Source organism: Trachypithecus francoisi, unplaced genomic scaffold (genome assembly GCF_009764315.1).
Source record: "Trachypithecus francoisi isolate TF-2019V2 unplaced genomic scaffold, Tfra_2.0 Lachesis_group13, whole genome shotgun sequence".
Taxonomy (NCBI): Eukaryota; Metazoa; Chordata; class Mammalia; order Primates; family Cercopithecidae; genus Trachypithecus; species Trachypithecus francoisi.
In genome coordinates, this window is record NW_022681458.1 from 69,148,304 (window position 1) to 69,169,920 (window position 21,617).

The 21,617-nt window shown below is 41.2% G+C and overlaps 1 protein-coding gene across 4 annotated transcripts in view; it reads right to left on the reverse strand.

Moving 5' to 3' along the window:
* Window positions 1-4,367: 4,367 nt before the first annotated feature.
* Window positions 4,368-21,617, reverse strand: part of RAPGEF4 (Rap guanine nucleotide exchange factor 4) — a 317,379-nt gene continuing 300,129 nt past the window's right edge. For 2 of the 4 annotated variants that reach the window (XM_033231108.1, XM_033231111.1), the window contains 4 exons: window positions 20,805-20,892; window positions 20,324-20,388; window positions 8,616-8,670; window positions 4,378-5,623 (listed from right to left, as the gene is read on the reverse strand). In XM_033231108.1, the coding sequence (XP_033086999.1) occupies window positions 5,496-5,623; window positions 8,616-8,670; window positions 20,324-20,388; window positions 20,805-20,892 (336 nt within the window). In that variant the 3' untranslated portion in view covers window positions 4,378-5,495. Of the gene's footprint in view, window positions 5,624-8,615; window positions 8,671-20,323; window positions 20,389-20,804; window positions 20,893-21,617 lie in introns of all 4 variants that reach the window. The other 2 variants (XM_033231110.1, XM_033231107.1) reach the window with 2 other exon arrangements.

The window sequence follows — 21,617 nt, forward strand, 5'->3', positions numbered from 1 at the left end:
GGAGACTGGGATGGAATCAGGCAGCTCTCACATGCCCTGGGTCTAGGCTCTCTTTCTTCCTCAAATCTGGAGGCAAATGTCAGAGCCCATAGCCCATAGTGCCTTGTGCTCACTTCCCTTTAGAGCAGGGCTTTGGCCACAATCTTTCTAAGTTTGAATTGTCCCAGGAACAAAGATCCTGGCTTCCTGTAGCAACATCCTTGACCTTCCCTAGCTGCCTGACAAGCACATGCAAAGGAGCCCAAGCAAAGTGGCCACATTTCCCATTCCCACGCCCTTATTCTCTGGGGGTTGGAAACATTCCCTTCAGTCTTCCTATCCTGCAGTGTCAGACCACAGGCAGCAGGAGTGTGGTGCATCACCCCACAGGGCAGCAAGGACGGACAAAGGTTCTGGGGCTGTGATTGTCTTGTAAGTGGTCCTGGCTTGACAGACAGGACACTGGTAAATGAAGCCTCCCTGCTCCCTGCTCCCTGCTACTTGCTTGGATACCCACATACTGAGCCCTGGGTCCCCTGGCCACTCCTTCTCTCAACTGCTGTACCATACATTGGCAACTTTGGAAATGATGCAGGTAATTATGAGCTATGTCCAATGTAGCCCATCAAATGGTACAGCCACTGTGGAAGACAGTATGGCAGTTCCCTAAAATATTAAACAGAATTGCTATATGATTCAGCAATCCTACTTCTTAGTATATACCCCAAATAATTGAAAAGTTGGGACTTGAACAGATGAATTGACAAACAAAATGTAGAATCGACATAAAATGGAATTCTATTCAGTCTTAAAGAGGAAGGAAATTCTGGTACACGCTACAATTTGGATGAACCTTGAAAACATTAAGCTGAGTGCACCAACCCAGACACAAAAGGACAAATATTGTTTGATTCCACCTATGTGAAGTCCCGAAAATAGGCAAATTCATAGAGATAAAAGAATAGTGGTTACCAAGGGCTGGAGGGAAGGAAAAATGGGGAGCTAATGTTTGATGGGCACAGAATTTGTCTGGAGTGTTGAAAAAGTTTTAGAGATGGATAGCAGCAATGGCTGTACAACAAGGTGAATGTACTAAATGCCACTGAATTATTTTCTCAAAAAGGCTTTAAGTGGTAAATTGTATGTTGTATATCTTTTATCACAATAAAAAATTAAAAAGTGGCCCAGTGTGGACTTAGGAGAAGGGATGATGTTGGTCTGTATGGGTGTCTAGGTCCACTACTGCTCTTGAATGCTTGCATTCTCCACAGCTTACTCTGCTCTACCTTTAAGCCTTCATAATAAAGTAATTAAGGAATTAGAGATGGCCCTTACCAAGTGTCCTGGGCAGAGTGGTACACAGAAAGCAGTGGCCCTGCCGTTCAAGGGCTCACCATTGGAAATGCAACGCCCTGTCTCAAGTTCTTCAATGACTTCCCACTCAAAGGTCTGCATAGGCCTTACATGCTCTGGACCCTTCTTAGCTCTCCAGCACATCTGGAAATGCTGTCTCCTTCGATCTCTGTTGGCCACAGTGAGCTTGCTGTCCCTTACTGCCAATGTTACTTCCTGCTTAGAACACATTCTCCTGCTCTCTCTGCTTAGCCAGCACTCACATCTTTCAGAGCTCAGCTCAACTGTCACTTTAACAGGGAACATTTCCTTGCCTCTGATCAGATTAAATCCCCTTATTACATGCCCTTGCAACACCATATCTTTCCTTGGAAGCATTCTTTTTTTTTTTTTTTTTTGAGATAGAGTCTTGCTCTGTTGCCAGGCTGGAGTGCAATGGTGTGATCTCGGCTCCCAGGTCCAAGTGATTCTCCTTCCTCAGCCTCCCAAGTAGCTGGGACTACAGGCGTGCACCACCATGCCCAACTAAGTTTTGTATTTCTGGTAGAGATGGGTTTTCACCATGTTGGCCAGAATAGTCTTGATATCGTGACCTTGTGATCCACGCGCCTCGGCCTCCCAATGTGCTTGGATTACAGGCATGAGGCACTGCGCCCAGCGGAAGCATTTTTATATTTATTTGTTCAAATCATTAGTTGATTAACCTCTGTCTCCTCCACTGAATGATAAGCCCCAGGAGAACAGGGACCTTCCCTAGTTGTCCTCACCATTGAGTTCTGTGTCCACAGAGGGCCTGGCACTCAGTAAGCAGCTCAATCATTATTTTCTATGAATGAAAATGAATGAATGGATGAATGAATAGAAAAGTGACTGACAATACCTAAATCAACAGCTTTTTTCTAGTTTAGAAGTAAGGGATAAGGTAACTGTTCATCTAATACCACAATTTTCAAGGTAGGACAGATTAAGATTACTCTAAAGCACGAGATGTAAGGCATTCTAGATTGACAGTAAAAGGAAAGCTATTCGAGGTAGGGGTTCATTTTACCACACTGCATATTCCAGGCTGATTTTTTTTGTTATTTGGAGCACAATTCGAAACTAAAATGACACTCTGCCTAATTTTCTCATACTGATAGTCATTGATCTGCATTCATATCTTCAGAGGAAATGGTATTTTCTTCCTTCTGTGTTCAGGAGGAGTATATTTAACCTGCGTGGCATTCAAAAATTGCTGGAAAAGCTTAGCTCCCATACACTATGCCAATGACCTTGCTAAGTAGGTATGTTAAATACTCAAATGTATAATTTTCTACAGGCGCTTTTGGTAAAAACATTCTTCTTTTTCACATCTTCCAGCACACCTCATTATCCTTCTTGTGACCCTGTAGGCATCTCATTTTCTTTTGGCTTGTTTGCAACTTTTAAAATATTAACTGCATCTCCTGCCTCAGGAAGGGTTGCTTGGCCACTACTCTACATTTTTAGAGTGTGAATTCTATTATTTTACCACTGCTACCTTCAATAATGCAGTTTAATGCATTTTTGAAGAAGCTAGAAATAATAAAAATTTCTTATCTTTATTAAGTGCAATAAGTTATTCTCACGTGGAAGAACAAGGGGAACATACATAGGGGAATATGTATCAATTTTAAATAATGTTGAAACTGCATTAAAATAAGATCATAAGTTGGCAGTCACCATGGAATTGGGGAAAAGTGCTGCTGTATATAGGATGCTAGCTTTCAGTTAAGTAGGAATAAAGACGAGCAAAACAAGAACAAGGATGCCCCAGGAATGGGCTCCCAGCTTCATTCATCATCGTTGTAAATTATCTAGAAAAGAAACTATAAATGATATATAAAGGAAAATATATAAAAGTGAAACCTTTGCAGCTGACATTGAGTCTATCAGATAGTGAAATACTGAACGATAATGATTTCAAGAAAATTTATTGAGTGACCTTCTTTTATTGTCTAGTAAATCCCAGGCACTGCACTTGCCTCCAGTGGCAGGTGTAATACTGCATAAAACACCACCTCTGGTTCTGGGGACCTTGAAATTGTATATGAACGAACACAGAGAGGCATTTGCCTGCTGTAGCATTTCTCAAAGTGGACTTTAATTGTGGGGTGTTAAAAGGGATTTCAATAGGACTTCTCAGAACCTTTAACGTCTTAGTGAATACTGGGAATCATTTCTATGAATGGGGTATATTATGCAGTGTTCCCCAACTTTATTTGAAGATAGAATCTTGGTTTTGTTTTTGGCTTCGCATGTGTGTGTTTGTTTTTGGAGGGACAGTATGTGAACTTGTGAGACTAGTATAAGGCTGGAACATGCTTTGGAAAATGCTGACTTATTAAAAAAATAGAGGCATGTCTGGAATTTAAAGAATTTTGGATATCTCTTCATCAAATATTTGCTAAGTACTTAAATCACTGAGAAATGGCATGAGGCCCCACACCAGGAAGCTCTAAAATCCAGTGCCCCTTCAGACCAACAATGCTCCTAATTGCTGAAAAGTGAACACAACAGACAAATGTCTGTCAACTGACAAATGGATAAACAAAATGTGGTATATTTATGGAATGGAATATTATGTGACCATAAAAATAAATGAAGTACTGGTACAAGCTATAATATGGTCAACCTTGAAAACATTATGCTAAGTGAAAGGAACCAGACACAAAAGGCCTCATACTGTGTGATTCCACTCATATGAAACAGCCAGAGTAAATCTAAAGACAAAGAAAGCAGATTCGTGGTTGCCAGAGGTTGGAGGGAGAGAAGAATGAGAAGTGACTGCTAATGAGTTCAGAGTTTCTTTTAGGGATGAGGAGAATGCTCTGAAGTTAGATACTGATGATGGTTATCTATACAACTTTGTAAATATACTAAAAATCACAGGATTCTACACTTTAAAAGAATGAATTTTATAGTGTGTGAATTTTGTGTCATTAAAAGATCCAATACCCCCACCATACCAAATGGTTATCCCTTTCATATTATAGGAATTGAGACAAACACAATCATTTCTTGTCAACAATTATATTTAGTGAAGATACTAGATGTTATTTACAGAAGATATACATACATACAATTCCTACACATTAAATGTAGTCTAATTGTGAAAACACGAAAAAAAATGTACTTCAAAATTACATACTAAATAAAATAAATAAAAAGTAATTATTTGGCACAATATCTATTATGTAGCAAATAAATAACTCTATATCATTGATTGAATGAACTATTTACAATCTTTGAAAGTGCAAAACAATTGCTGAAAATTAAGATATTTGTAATAACATTTAAGTCCAGAAAATATTTTTTCATCAGGTACAATAAATTTGTAGCCAATAGTAAAGGTTTTTAATGCCCAGGAAAATATTTCAATTTTGAAAAACGTTTTGTGCATATTGTGCTCTTCTGAAATATTATTTTCTACTTTAACGCTGGCAAATTTAAGAACCTTGACATTTCTTAGTGGAATTCTTATGTATATAATCCTGATTTGTAAATTTTGAAAAGTTATATTGTAAACATAAATATTATTCTATATATCATTCAGAAATTACAGACCAGTCCTCCCTAAATTACATAAACAGCCATAATGTTCCATAATAATGTGGTCAGGCTCTATTCCTTCAGAGGTAAGATGATGAAGATGGAAGAATACAATCTATAATTTGGACTTCTATAGATTCCTCAACACCTTCCCCAAACCCCATGCTCCAAATCAAGATGTTGAGTTAAAATTTTATCCAAATCTATCCCATTTGTAGCACATCTCATCCCATAAACACTCTTAGAAACAAATGTCAGGGGCTTGCTAGTTCTCTTGACAAGGGTATTTCTACCAAACTCTTCACGTGGGCCTTATTCAACACTGCAGCAGAGAAGATGGCAGAAGTGGAAATGAAACAGGGTAACCACAAACTGGGGATTCCTAAGCTAGAGTGTGTAAGCTTTAGGCAAGTCAAATAATTCCTTCTCTTGCCAGGTAGCTGGTAAGCTGAATGCGCCCTGAGGTGTCTCAGGATGTGTTTTTGCTTGTTTTGTGGAATTCTCTAGTGGCAATACAGTCAGTAGTAGCATAAATGGCATTTTTGAAAGATTGTGGACTGGAGACAGACTGTTGCTCTGGGCATTTGAAATGTCTATGGTCGACGAGGCTCTAATCTGTGTGACATCTGTGATAAAGTTCTCTGGTTGTCAATCACATTTAATTGCCGTACATAACTCCGGACATCCTGATGGTTCTTATTAGCTTGAGCTGCATCAGGATCTGTTGAAAGAGGAAAGAGCAGAATTGGCATTGTGTAATATATGTATATAAGATACAGTCTTACTTCTCCAATTATTTATTACATTTATCATAGGTTCCTGGGTTCCCTCAAGACCTTTCAACACACCACAATCATTGAAACGTTTCCGCTTGGTTGTTCCATCTCCTTCCTACCCTCCAATTTTCTTTTCTTCCCTGAAATCACCTCTTTTGATCATTCTCCTTTGAATTGCACGTTGTTAAAAAAAAAAAAAAAAAAGGCACCAAATTAAAAGGGAAGCATCTGTCTGATAGCCCCTGGGTATAGATTAAAATTGTTTCCCTTTCCAGAGGTCTCTGTGTCTCACACTTTGTGTCTCTGCTTCCTTTGATCCAGATGAAGACTAACGTCAAAAGACACAGTTTTCATTAGCCTCTCACAAAAGTGCTTAACATCTGGGCCAAACTGAAGCAAACCAGTGAGACTACAGAGTCCTGACTCCCCTCTTTACTTGCACACAGTACACAGCATTACTACACAGATTGTATGTTCTTAGAGGCTGTCCATATTCAGGAAAAAACCCAACTCACAGGCTGAAGTTATGACTTCTGCTAGACCTTTGATTCTTTGATGCTATTTGCTCTGAAAACTTAACTACCATTCCATTCTGATGCACATCTCAAGCATGTGAGCAACTGAGGTTAACTGATTTCACGAAGATCAGGGCTGAATGATGAGCCAAAGCACTTAGCCCTCGCAGGGAACGTACATGAATGAGGAAAGCCAGACTGGAAGGTGGTGAACTGGAAACACAGGTCCCTCCGGAAGTGATGACCTGGCTTTTGCATGTTGCTGCCACGGGGGAATCTGTGTCTAGAGTTGCCAGATCTTCCTTTTTTTTTTTTTTGTTAAGAAATGGGAAATATGGATTTCTTCTTTGTGAATTCTCCCGATTTTAAAATGGTGACATTATTTCAAAAGAAAAGGGGAAAAAAATGCTCTCTTTAGACCCAACACCTCTGTGGGCCACCTTCATTTCATGCCTCACTGGGTAGGACCTCTGGTCTAAGGGGACACCGGAGTGGCAGAGCCAGACCCTGGCTCTTGACCAGGGTTCTTTTCACCACAGTACACTGCCTTCTGTAGTCTAGTTGCTCCTGCTAGATCCACACAGCACTCCCAAAGACAGTTAGAATGCCATCTGCACAAGGGGTGAAGGGGAGTGTCGCAGGTCTGAACGCAGAAAAGCAGAAAGAAGACATACATGCCCCTGCCCCCTGTGAGAAGAAACTCATCAGTATAATTATCACATAGGAATAATACCACAGCGAACTGCAGAGCACATTGTGTTTAATTTCCTCCACTTCTCACTGGCAGTGTACTCTACATGTACAATATACTGTAATTACATTGTACACATTCCCACAGTGTTTGTGAATCTATTCCTATAGCTTTATCTATAGATTGTTGACTTCAGAGCTGAGCAGCTGTTGTTTACCAGACGTTACTGATAACTTCAACAAATGCAGTGGAGTTTTTCTTTTTAAGTAAATGTTCCCCTTGGCTTCTCTAGGAGGAAACATAGGAGAATGCAAGATTTACTTGCAAAGAGGCTCATAGAACGAAATACATTATTTTGTGGTTCTTGAACCTCACTGAAAACCTTCTTACGGCTAGAAACCCCCCCGGGCACACAAGATTTGGCATATAATTTCAGGGCCCCCTTGATCCCTGCTATGGAAAGTCCATGGATCTGGGATCATAAACTCCGGTTGTCAATGGTGTCACTTATCTATTCTCGTTTTCACTTGTACAACTGCTTTATGATCATATCTTTAAACACGAAGTAAATTAATGATGAAAACATACGAGACACTTTATTTCTGGCTGAATCCACATAAGAATAGTTGATGATGTGCAAGACTATTCACATTTTGGAAGTCAGAGAAGGCACAATCATTTGAATCAGTTGCTCCCCAAATCAAGATGATTTTTCTTAGATTTTTCCTCCCTATTCATTAAAAAATGAACACTTAGTAGTCCTGGTGTCCCATGTTAGCAAACCTGGCCAGGAGCCAGTTCTGCACTAGGAAGAGCAAACAACTCTGACTAATAAAACAAGAGCATCGTAGTCTCTCAGCCTGGGTTTATTGGAGGAGATGGTACTGGCGGCCTCAGATTCATGTCTATGTCATAGTGTCATCCTGAGTTAATGAGACAAATTTCCTCAAGTGACTCACACAATGAACTTAGCAAAAACGGTTAGTGTTCACCTTGTCATTTCCACACCAGACTGAGGGAGCCAAAGCTCCATCCCCCCCACCAAAGTCCCAGCCCAGAAGAAACAGTAGCACTGGTCTAGTATGACCATCCAGTGCTACGATGCAATTTAACTCCCAACAGACTAAAATTGTTATTTATCATTAGTAATCTTTTTATATTAAAGTATTATACTAGTTCTTGTGATACATGTTCAGGTTTTAAAAGAGCACCTCAAATTCATGTGGGAATACTAGAAATATAATATGAAATCCTGTTATAGGACCTTTTACGAATGTGCTATAAACATTAATGCATTCTTGCAACACCCTGAAAGACAATAAATATTATCTTTCCTAGTTTATAAATGACTGAACTGAGTTAGCAAGGGCTGATGTGAGTTTCTCAACATGGAGCAATGAGTCACAAAGAGAGTTGGTTTGAGGCAGGATTTGTTGGCAGTCGTGCTTGAGTTGTCTCCAGTCACACTGGATAGAGCAAATTAATTCTCTTTAAATTCATTCACAAAATAATATTCCTATGGTTATTTTCTAGCTTCACAACAATGTAAATATGTTCTAGTTTAAAACAGCAAAAAGCATCTTTACACTCAAGGCCCCTATCTCATGGAATTCATGGTCCAAAGTGTCTCTGACACAGTCAGATAGTTCCCAGGCTCCGAGGGTGTCTCAATGGCCTCATTAAGAAGACCTTAATCACCAACATCTACAGAGGTGGCAGCACTTAACTTACTGAAGGGTTGGCTCCTGTAGTATCTCACTGTTCTGGCCGTATTTGCAATCATGCGCTAAAAGGAATATAGAAAAAAGAAAGATAGAAATTCAAGTAAGCGTAGAGTACAATCCAAAAAGGAAAATAAACCATTATTGATTTCTGCAATACTTGATACCATGAGAAATGACATGTTCTGAGATGTTGACTATTTGAAGGCAACTAATTGATGTATAACTTGTTTAATTATTTCAAAGGGGTACCCGCTTACATACAAGGCATTTTCAGGTAAGGAATATTAATGGCGTAACTCTCATAATTGTTGGCATGTTCCCCATGATGTAAAAAGCATCTATTGGCCGGGCGTGATGGCTCACGCCTGTAATCCCAGCACTTTGGGAGGCCGAGGCGGGTGGATCACGAGGTCAGGAGATCAAGACCATCCTGGCTAACACAGTGAAACTCCGTCTCTACTAAAAATACAAAAACAAAATTAGCCAGGTGTGGTGGCGGACGCCTGTAGTCCCAGCTACTCGGGAGGCTGAGGCAGGAGAATGGCGTGAACCTGGGACGTGGAGCTTGCAGTGAGCCAAGATCCAGCCACTGCACTCTGGCCTGGGCGAAACAGCGAGACTCCATCTCAAAAAAAAAAAAAAAAGCATCTATCATGCCTGAGACTGTACATTAATGCTTTTTCACCATCCTTTCTTGTGGTTGCCATGAATTTGTAAGAGAATCTGTAACTATCCTAGATTTGGAGAAAGGTTAGCTTGTCAAGTTCCTCACAGTAAATAAGATTCACTAATGAGGTATGAGATTATATTGACTGAACAGCAAGTCAAAATATTCTACCTTTACACTTTTGCTACACATTCTGTATTACTGACCTCTCTAATCTTCCAGCCAAAGTTTGTATTTTAATGTTAATCCTAATGATTTGATTCCCTTCTTTCTTCCTTTCTGATTATAACACTAACATATAAGCATCTTAGAAATTCAGAAAATACAGAAAATGTTAAAGAGCAAAGTAAAAATCACTTAGAATATTACTTCAGAGTAATCTTGTTAATATTTCATTACATAGCCTTCTTATATTTAAAAATATAAAAAAACATATTTTTCAAAAAATTTGAATTCCTAGAGTACATATATATTTCATTTTGATTTGAAATTTTTCACATTGCATTGTGACTATTTTCCATGCCATTTGCATTTTAAAACATTTTTTTAAAAGCATGTATTCAACCAAGTGGACAGACTGTAATTTATTTGACCTTTTAAAATGTCACTAAGTGATCATCTTAATTTCTTTGTAAAGTTTTGGTTGCAATAAAGACTTAAAAGGGAATCTTTTGTGCTGAGCTCAATTAAAAACAAAAGAAAAGAGAAAAGAAAATGGACAGAAACAGAGACTCCCGTCCCCTGGGGAAAAACACTGATGAGGCCGACGCTCCATTTCTTAGCCAGAATGTCATGGTATTTGAACAGTAGCTGGCACTCCTGTCATTATGTATGTTTCAGGACACCTTCCTGCTCAAGCTCTAAAGGGGGGTCCCGTAGAGATAACAGATTAATTACAACAATAGCAGAAAACTGATAAGGCTCCATCCAGGGAAAGAGACTCCCGGATCTCTGAGCAGCTAGGTAATTCCAGTCATCCCTTTCTTCTCTCATGGACCCTTGACTTGCCAAAGTATAAGAAAATGACTTTGAGAAAGCTTACGTAGCGTTAAAAAAAATCACAGATGAGTCAAGGCCTTACAAATACATTATCTGCGAGCATCATAATACCTCACTGAATACTACTGCTTTGAGGACTCCAGCAAGCCTGAAGTGACATGTGCCTGCCTTGGATAATTTCGCACACAAAGAGGCAACTGGAAAAGTTAGAACTTCACTTCATCAAGGATCCTAAAAACTGACACGTCCATCTGTTGATCAGCATGAGAAACGTATCACAAATCCCTCCCAGAAAATGTAACGTACAATGTATAATTAGCCCTTGATATATGGAGCCTTGAAATAAATAGTAACTATGATAACTTCCCTGCTAATTTACTTTTAAGTTGTTTTTTCACTTCTCTAAAGGCTTTGCATCTGACGGGCACAAGTATATTCCATGTAGAATTATTGTAATTCTTCAGATATTGAATGGAGTGTAATTACCGAAAACCCTGGGAAATGCAGCCAGTATGCCCCTCTGAAGAATAATAAAACAATTAGCAGGGGTCAGAAACCTCTTCCTATACCATTGTGTAGGGAGTCATTGTGCTGCTTTTTAGTTTTGAAAGCTAAAACATTTCATTCTGACTTTGGTTTTATGCTACTCTTTACAGCTATACTCTGAGACTTCATAATTTTTAGCTCATTATGTAGTTTAAAATGTGAGAACAATTGTTTAAATTAGTAATTTCCAGCCCTGAAGTTCATTCTACCTTTCTAAATCTTTGATTAATTTTAACAATGGTTTTAATTTTGACGTATCCTTTTTAATTGTTCTCAAAGATAACTTCAGTTTAACTTTGAAATCCAAATCTGGCTTTACAACGAGGTCCATTCTTTTCCTTTGTGAGGTCGAGATAATAATGTTTAATGGTGTGAACCCACAGTTATGATGTGTGAATCCAACTAGCATTGCTGGTCAATGCATAGTAACAAATGCTTTCACAAGGCCAAAGAAGGGTTAACTTAATATTTTAACTTCACCTTCTTTTGCACCCATTAACACATGTAATATTAAGCAGTTACTGACAACTACATCCAACTACAAGGCATTCTCCTGGGTTGCTGAAAGAGACTTCAGGAGTTACCTCCTTGAACCATCTCCAGAGTGCACAGTGCTTTTTCCACAGCCTGCCTATAAACAGTGGCTCTCCCGCTGTTTGAATGCATCCCAGCAATGAGTAATGCATTACCTCCAAAACTAGCTTCTTTCATTGTTAGACATCTCTGATGATTAAAACTTGTCACTGTGAGTTAAGGTCTTTCTCCTTTTACTTTTCACTCATTTATCCTTGGAGCTCATAATGCATTTGCGTAAGACTCCCACCGGCACTATGACAGTTTAAAAATGCCATGGCAATGACCTAACAACAAACACGTTTAATGTCTTTTTAACAGGACAAGTCTTCAAATACTTGAATATAACTGTTATGGATATCCTTGCACCCCCAGATCTTTTCTTGTTCAGCCTAAATATTCTCAATTTCTTCAACAATTCTTCATAAGACAGTTTTGGTTCTCTTCCGAACAGTCTCTGGTACGGTGCCCTAGACTAAACAAATTGTAAAGTGCAGAGAAATTATGATCTTCCTTCTTTCCTTGATCTAGATGATGCTATACTGGGCCTACGGTAAAAAAAAAAAAAAAAAAGTCATGCCACTGACATCTGTTGAAGTAATTGTGACTTAAACCTCAGCCTCCTTCACTGAGCTGCTGTGTGGATGTAGCTTTCTGCTCTGTGATGTACAGTTGATTTCCTGGACCAGAGTGGAGGATTTTAAAAACTAAAACCATCTAGTTAGAGTCTATCTTTCCACACACAACAGCCCATGTTATTTTTGATGGCAGACAGCTGTTTATTCCCTGGTGCTCGCCGTCCAGCCTGGCAGAAACGAAGGTTAAAGAGATACAGGCTACATGATCCAACTGCTGCAGCGGGGGCGAAACAGAACATCACACCCTGTGCTTCACCGTCCGCCAGAGCAGGTTGGCCTGCCTGGAGCTGGCCAGGCAACTTTCTATAATGCCAGGCTGGGGGGTGGGGGGCGGGAATGTCTGATTACTCCAAAGCGCAGATTCTCATCTTTTTTTCCCTGGTAGCCAGCCTGAGGTTTACAATACATTCCCATGAACAAATAGCTCATGAAGACAGCAACTGGTAATTTGGGAGTGAAAGTGGCGCAAACATGCCCCACGTTAGAGCACCTCGTTTAGAAGGCGCTCCGGATCCGTGCAGGTGGACACATTGAACCCCCGGTCGCCACACTGAAACTGATGTTTCTTGGGACTAATCTTAAGTACAGGTCTTCGGAGCTTATGTGCAAAAATGAATATGTTCCTACAGTTCATGGCCTACAGGGCTTAGAGATGGGTCCAGCTGAAAGCGATGAACTCCCCTGAGGACATGCATTTGAGGAGGGAAATGCAGAAAGGAGAAATGAGGTGGCAAGTGAAGAATTCCGTGACTATGTCACGCGTCTATGTTTCTTTAGAGCTGAGAACAGAGGGGCACAGAAGCAGATGTCCTTCCTGGGGCCTGTGTTGCAGAGTGGAGGTAGAACATCAGCAGGATTTTTTTTCCCAGCCTTGGTCACCACCTTGCTGATGTAGCAAAGAAACCAGCCCAAACCAGCTAGGACTAGGAATTATAATGTATTTGCATAAGACAACACCCCACCCCGCCCCCGCCGCCCCCCACCCCCTGGTGCCATGACAGTTTACAAATGCCACCGCAATGACTGGGAAGCTACCTTAGATGGTTCCAGGAACTTCTGGCCCCTTTTCCAGAAAGTTTGTGAAAAACCTGCTCCTTAGTTAGCATATAAGTAGAGTAGGTATAAATAGAGCCCGCCAGCACTCTGTGAGTGCTATTCTGTGCTACCCTGCCTATGAGACAGCACTGCTCGGTCTATGGAGCAGCTGTTTGACTGTACACTGTTCCTCTCATGAACTTGCTGTCTTTCATTGTCAGCTCACTCTTAAATTCCTTCCTTAGGAAAGCCAAGAACTCTCCCCAGTTGAACCCCAATTTAGGGGTCAGCCTGCATCAGAGTGACCAGTACAAAGACACCATCCAAAGGAAGGTGTGACCACTGTGTGCACTCCGGCCTGGCATAAGCCAGAGGCTCTGACGCCAGCATCCCAAACACAAATTTCTCTCAAGCTCGGATGCAGGGAATTTCCCTTGAGTCCGCTGAGGCGTCAGAGGTACCACGTTCTCAGACTGGGCCTTTGCGGCCTGGCTCTCAGCAGGCGTCACCCTTCGATGGCATCCTCCCCTGAGAAGCAGGCCAGCTAAGTTCCACTTTCACTCCTGTAAAGACATGACATAGCCTACTAGGACTTTGTGGCTGCCTCTACCTTCCTGGCCAGTTCTGCACTGACTCTTGTGCCCTAGTCCAAGTTCCCCCTTTGCTCTCCCATTGTGGAAGAGGAGAAGACTTTATTCTTCAAGTTCGGACCAGCAGGCCCTCCGGGCCACGCCACCTCACTGGTGCCACTCTAGGACCTCCCGCTCCCAGACAGCAGCCACAATAGCCTCCCTCTTGGCCTATTATTCTGCCTCTGCTCAGATCCCTCAAGAAGCGGCTCCTCACCGAAAGGCCTCTTCTAAATGCCTGCGTTCAACAGTTTTAATCTTTCCTTCTGTTGCCCCTTAAGATCTTTACCATCCTTGCTCTTAATGTTTGCCAGATTGCTTTGTCTTACATTTCTGCCTCTACCGATTTGATTCTGTCTCCAGTCCTATGCCTATCAAATATAGGATCTCTTTGCTTAGCATGTGTAAAACCACATTTACACCATTTGATTATTTCACTCCGACCTCCACATATTTGGGACAAGAATTTTTTTCACAAGATTCAGAAATACACAGTGTCTCACCTAACAGAGATTGTGCCTGTGATAGCAACCAAATGGAAGGGCACAGTGAGGACCAGAGATAAAAGGGAACTGAAGCTGAACCAGCCTTCACTGTCTGCATCATTGAGGAGGAGCTCTGAGTCCTGTCTCCCTACAGATAAAGCTTTAATATCCAAGAGGTGTGTGACATGCAGATACACATGTGTAACACATGCATGATGCTCATGGTATGTGGTACATATGATGACCATGGAAGAAGGCAGTTCAGGTGCCTGTCCAGGCACATGTAGAGCATATGTACCTCTATGTACTCAGGGAGGGACACTGGAGGATAGACACAGCACCACAGGGAGGAAGGGGGACAGAAAAATGTCTGGTTAGGAACAAAGGCTAAGGCAAAGTCATCGTTTACAATGTCTCAGTTATGCAAAACGCTTTGGGACATTTTGGTTAATCTAATTTTCTTTTTCTTTTTCTTTTTGAGATGGAGTCTCACTCTGTTGCCCAGGTTGGAGTGCAGTGGCACAATCTTGGCTCACTGCAACCTCTGTTGCCTGGGTTCAAGCAATTCTCCTGCCTCAGCCTCCTGAATAGCTGGGATTACAGGCGCCCACCACCACTCTTGGCTAATTTTTGTATTTTTAGTAGAGATGGGGTTTTACCATCTTGGCCAGGCTGGTCTTGAACTCCTGACCTCAAGATCCACCCGCCTCGGCCTCCCAAAGTGCTGGGATTACAGGCGTGAGCCACTGCGCCCGGCCGGTTAATCCAATTTTCTAATAAAATAGAAAACACTTTTGGATTTATTACATAAAATCTTTGAAAAATGCTTTCGTGCACTAAGCCCAACACTGAAACATTAACATTTTATTCTTTTACTCAACAAGTACTTCTTGCATACTTATGATGTGCCAGACATTTTTATGGGTGCTGGGGAAATAATGTGCCAGATATTTTTATGGTGCTGGAGAAATATCAGTGGACAAAACAGATACCTGGGCCAGGGCACTTGCATTCTGGTGGGGAAGACACTGAAGAGGCAGGAAGATCATCTCAGGCTATGAAACCCCTATTAAGGCAAGGCTGTGTTGGAGAGTGCTGGGTGTGGCGGAACGGTGTTACAAGGACAGACACAGCAGCACAGGGAGGAGGGGAGATCAGGGAAGACGTGTGATCTTCTTCCCTTCCTACAAGGGTGGTCAGGGAAGGCTATATGGAGGAAGGGACCTGTGAGCTGAGGCCTGACTGATGAGAAGCCAGACAGCAGACGACTGGGGGAAGACAATTTCAGGCAAAGGTAACAGCCAGTGCAAAAACCCTGAGGCCAACAGGAGAAGGCAGCAGGCCGGTGTCACTAACGTGGACTGGACACGGAAAAGACAAAGTGCGAGATGAGGCTGGACAGGTGCTTAGGGCTAGTCTAGATCTTCTGATATTAAGTCACTGCATATAATGTGGTTTTATTTTCCATTGATAAAACTACATGAAGTTTTCTTTCCTGCTTTTTGCTTTCTGACAGCTTTCATTACTGTTGTGACCTAGTTTTTATATCTTTTGTGGATTTTTAATATTTCATGTGTTTATGTTTTCTCTTCCCAACTGCAGGTAATCTCCTAAAGGCCCAGGGTTACTTTCTAGATGTTTATATTTCTTAGTAAATTCTTTTGCCTGGACACTCCATATATGTTACGTTGCTTTGAAGCATACCCTTTGGAAATCTGCATTTAACCTGGCCTGTGAAATCTATACAAAGACGTAAACTCTCAAAGTACTCCCATAGATTTATTTTGTGTTGGAGAGGTCTGGGAATAGGGTGGATTTGAACACATAGGTTTTTATTTAGAGATTCTTTTTTTCCCTAGATTGAGGTAACAAGTGAAGTGCTCTCTCCATGAATCTTATAATAATATTATTGATGACAGAAAACATATTGTTGCTAATTATGTAATGATGTGTTTAGTGATACAAAAATAAAAGGATTCAAAACATTTCTCTTCCTTAAAGAATTAGCTTCTGTAATGTTTACAGAAGTATAGAAGTTTGCCCCATGCTTCTCATTCCAAATAAAATGACTACCTTAAAAATCATATATATAAATAAATATACCTAAATATGGGTATGTCTGAAATAGAACCAATCTCCTATCAGCATGCTTTATGCAGCCTGGGATAGTGGCAGGCGGCCAGCATATTATCCTCTAATCCATTGCTAGTCTATCTCCTAAATGTTATAAATATTCATGTATGCCATAGAAAGCTAGGAAGGGCTTTATTCAAACATTTTTTTGAATATTCCTTTATGTTCCCCCCAAATAAAAGAATGTCTGTTTGTTTTTTTTTGGGATAAGGATCAGGGTGTGAATTCTCTTTTGTTCATACCCATAAATCCTGAAAACCAATAAGCAACAAATTCTCTAATCCTTATTTCATACCTCAAGGGGGAAGATGTAGGAGATTGGTTCTATTTCAGAGAAATGTTTTGAACGAAGATGTACAAAATAAAAACACTTAGAGTTGGCATGGTGGTTTGCTGTGACTGTACAATGCTGCCACCAAGAAAAGGTATCTGTGTTCCCAGCTACCCTGGTGACCTCTGCCCCTGGCAGGGGCTCCCTCTGGGGACCCAGCCCACCAGCCCCACAGAGGCTGCCAGCTCTGCTCAGCACCTGGGCCTTGATGATGGATGAGTGGGAAGTGGCACTGACATCAACCTGAAAAGGAAGATGTAGCCTTTCCCAAGACCCACAGTAGTAACAGTAGCCACTGATGGTAGTGGTGGTGATATGGGGGTAGGGGTGGGTTCGTTTACGGGGAGAAAATTTTGGAAACCTGCCAACATGCACCTTGCTTAGAAAACATAATCAAATCATTCTGAAATTTCATTTCATTTTCCAGTAACATCTAATTTATGGAAAGACAATTCTTTTTTTTTTTTTTTTTTTTGAGATGGAGTCTCACTCTTCTCATTCAGGCTGGAGTGCAGTGGCGGGATCTTGGCTCACTGCAATCTCTGCCTCCCAGGTTCAAGTGACTCTCCTACCTCAGCCTCCCAAGTAGCTGTGATTACAGGTGCCCATCATCACAACTGGCTAATTTTTGTATTTTTAGAGAGATGGGGTTTCACCATGTTGGCCAGGCTGGTCTTGAACTCCTGACCTCAGGCGATCTGCCCACCTCAGCCTCCCAAAGTGCTGGGATTACAGGCATAAGTCACCACACCCAGTTGGAAGGCCAATTCTAAAACCAAACTTTCTTATGGTAGAATTTCTCAAATGAGATAAAATGTCTCACATTGCTAGAACACAGAACTAACAGTACTCTTTTGATATCCTTTCTTCCCTTCTCTTTCATATGAATAAAACCCCTTAACTTTCAGTGGGATACATGAATACTTCCAATAAGGGCTTCATGTTTTAGCCTTCCTTTCATGGGACTAGGTTTCTGGGAAATAAAACATGAGTCAAGTGGTGAGTGTAACTTCTTCCCTATCTTTAAAAGGGATGAAACATGCTTTCACCTTCTCCTTTCCCTTTCCCTGTGGTTGGAATGTGGAGGTTCAGGTCGCCATCTTGAACCAAGTGGATGTAAAACTGGCAAGAGAGAAGGCTGGAACCTCGATTGCATCCTGTAGCAGGGCTACCATACCCGCTTGAACTTTTAAGTGAGAAAGAAATAAGTGATCTTGCTTATGCCATCATTAATTTAGGTTTCCATTAATACAGCTGAACTGCTTGCTACCTTAGCTATTCATTGCTCTTCAGCAAGAGTGGACTCTGTGAGAGTAAGATGGGAAAGATCTCTTTCCTTAGTGCTAGGCATGGAGGAACCCACTGCTCTGGGTATGAAGTGCAGAAACAGGGAGAGGAATGATGCTCTTCTAGTGTCTACTGAATGTGACCTTGACTTTTCCTTGCAGGTTATGGATGGGACACCAAGATCTCAAAACCTAGATGAAACAACTTTTATCTACCCCGACAGATAGCTGGCTTTGCATACCTTCCTGTTCTTATTTGTTCAGGTTAGTTAACTTTAGCCATCAAAACTTCTTCAAAAATTTTTTTAAAAAATTTTATTTTACATTCCAGGATACATGTGCAGAACGTGCAGGTTTGTTACGTAGGTATACGTGTGTCATTGTGGTTTGCTGCAGCCATCAACCAGTCTAGGTTTTAAGCCCTGCATGTACTAGGTATTTGCCCTAATGCTCTCCCTCCTCTTGCTCCCCAACCCCCAACAGGCCCTGGTATATGTTGTTCCCCTCCTCGTGTCCATGTGTTCTCACTGTTCAACTCCCATTTATGAGTGAGAACATGCAGTGTTTGGTTTTCTGTTCCTCTGTTAGTTTGCTGAGAATGATGGCCATCAAAACTTCTAAAGCTCAGTCAACTCTTTAGGAAACTCTGACTTCTACATCTCTGTGCAGGTGTATATTTTATAGTTAAATTGTTGGCTTAGCCATTCCTCAGTTTGCATTTCTGCATAAGTAATCCAGAAGTTTCTTTACCCATTTGCCAAGTCTTCCATTTCTGGAAAACAGACTTCCTTTCTGGGAAGTCAGAGGAATTGTTTAATCATCCATACTAATAAGTAAGCAAAAAATAGTGTTTACTTTGATCAAACAATTATTACATTGACACAGGAATAAGATGTTCATACCCTGCCTTTGGTGTGAGGGGTGGGAAGGAAGACTGCTGAGGAAATATTTGCTGTCTAGTGTAAACTGTCTTTGAGGAGTGTGCACTCATCTGTTATTTCATAAGAAGCTTAAGACACAGTGCCCAGCAATAGCTGCATTTGGCCAGACTGAGCTTTGCAACAAGTGCATTCCCCAGGCTGAATGCTGCAGATCCTTGCAGGATGACTGCAGGGTGTTTCAGATTCTCCTGGAGTCACACGTGCCAGCTTGATTTCAAGACACAACTAGCATAACAGTTTTCTGATAAGAAGTCTATAGCACTTTATGGCTTACATAATCCAGAGCTAGATGGGCCGGGCATGATTCCCATTTTCTGTTGGGGACACTGACTCACAGAGAAGTTAAGGGACAGCTATAAAGTGATGAAACTGTGTACTGAACCTCATGTCTCCCAGACTCCAGGTCCTTGGCTTTTCCCACAGCGCCACATTCACACTGCAGTTCATGACCGGGCAAATGCTCACCCAGAGAGAGATAAAGCACTCCAACACTCCAGCCACCAGGTTGCAGCCAAAGGATTCAGAAGACAATGATCATTCCATTAGCATGCACTATGCAGCTAAAGAAAGGTTTTGGCATGATCTGCTTTGTTGCTTCACAGAAAATAAGAAAAGAAACTGCAAAGTAACTTAAGCCAGGTAACCCTGCTTTCCCCCACCCCCCACCCCACCCTGTTAGAAGTAAGGACTAGGAGGAGGGAGGCTAGAAAATACTGAATATGTGCCAGTTCCACATCTGTTGTGAAAAAAATTTTCTAGGCCAGGCGCAGTAGCTGATGTCTGTAATCCCAGCACTTAGGGAGGCTGAGGCAGGAAGAGCGCTTGAACCCAGGAGTTTGAGGCTATAGTGAGCTATGATCACAACACTGCACTTTAGCCAGGGTGACAATGAGAGACCCTGTCTCCAACAATAAATAAATATATAAAAGTATTAAAAATAAAATTAAAATTTTTTTTTATTATGAAGATTATCATGTTCCTTCTCTGAACTTGAGCGAACTTTATTGGGATAAGCAATACACATTGAGATTAATCCTCCACAATAAAGGCGTAGAGTTGCCTTTTACCTACAGGCACTAAAGTCAGGCTTGGCAGATAAACCTTTCAAAGGCATCCTGGGGCAGTCTAGCTCCGCAAACCTTATAGCAAAACAACAACATGGAAGTCACTCAGGAACATTTGTGCATTTCAGCAACAGGCTGCCAAGGAAGAAACACACGGCACAAAAGCCAGCTGCTGCTTTGAACCACAACGCAAATACTATTCAGTTTCACAAAAGAGAACTGACAGAATAGAACAGGTAGCCAATTTGAACCAAATATTTCAAAACTCCTTTATGTGTAACTACCTTTTTAACAGGGCAGCATATATGGAAATTATTTCCTTTATTAGAACAAATGCAAATTTTATTTTAAAAACACATTGTGGTTAAGGTTATAATACCGCACATACCATTTTTTCAAAGTTTACTAGATTGTCAATGAACGTCTTGTTCCCCTCATGAGTAAATGTCATATCTGTAAAGAAATAAAAGCCACATTCTAATCACTAATGGAAATATGTCATACTAAGAAAGCACAATAGCACCATTAGATTATGCTGGCAGATTTGCATAACACTACAGCTGAAAAAAGCTGATAATAGTTCCTTTAATGCTAGGTGTTTAACTTTCTAAATCACTTCACCTGAGATTAGTAAAATTTTTAAACTAATCTTCTGTTTCACTAACAAGTTTTCCAAATCGTGGATCCCTGCTCCTCCAGTCATCTTTCCGACCCTTTCCGAAAAGTCAGGGCTGAGAGGAGATGATAAAGACGGCAGAAGGAGGGGATTGATCATTTTTCCCTAAGTAATCAATCTTATCAAGGTATTGTTCATTTCCCTCCCCCAAATACTCATCACCCGCTTGGCCTGTGCATCTTATTAGGATTACCTTTAATGAGCAAAGGCATGAAGGGGATGAGAGGAGGTTCCAGCTTAGCAACCGTCAGCCTGTAGGCCCTGTGGTTCCTTGAAGGGTCCTTAGGAGAGAAAAAGAGATGATGATAATGACTGGTGACACATACACCACCCTTCGTTACTTCCTAATACACCTGCCTTGTCGCCCCACAGTCAGGTACAGCTGACCTTTGAACAACACAGGTTTGAACTGTGTGGGTCACTTATTCATGGCTTTTCTTCTGCCTCTGCCATCCCTGACACTGTAAGACCAACAACCCCTTCTCCTCCTCAGCCTACTCAACAAGAAGAGGACAAAGATGAAGACCTTTATGATGATCCACTTTCCTTTAATGAACAGTCAGTACATTTTCTCTTCCTTATGATTATCATATCATTTTTTCTCTAACTTACTTTATTGTAAGAATATAGTACATAATAATATATATAACATACAAAGTATGTGTTAATTGACTGTATGTTATCAGTAAGGCCTCTAGTCGACAGTAGGCTATTAGTGGTTAAATTTGGGGAAAGTCATAAGTTATGCTTGGGCCGGGCATGCTGGCTCATGCCTATAATCCCAGCACTTTTGGAAGCCAAGGCAGGAGGATCCCTTGAGCCTAGACGTTCATAACCAGCTTGGGCAAAATAGTGAGACCCTAAGTGAGACCCCTATTTTTTTTTTTTTTTTTGAGACGGAGTCTCACTCTGTCCCCCAGGCAGGAATGCAGTGGCGTGATCTGGGCTCACTGCAACCTCCACCTCCCAGGTTCACACCATTCTCCTGCCTCAGCCTCCCAAGTAG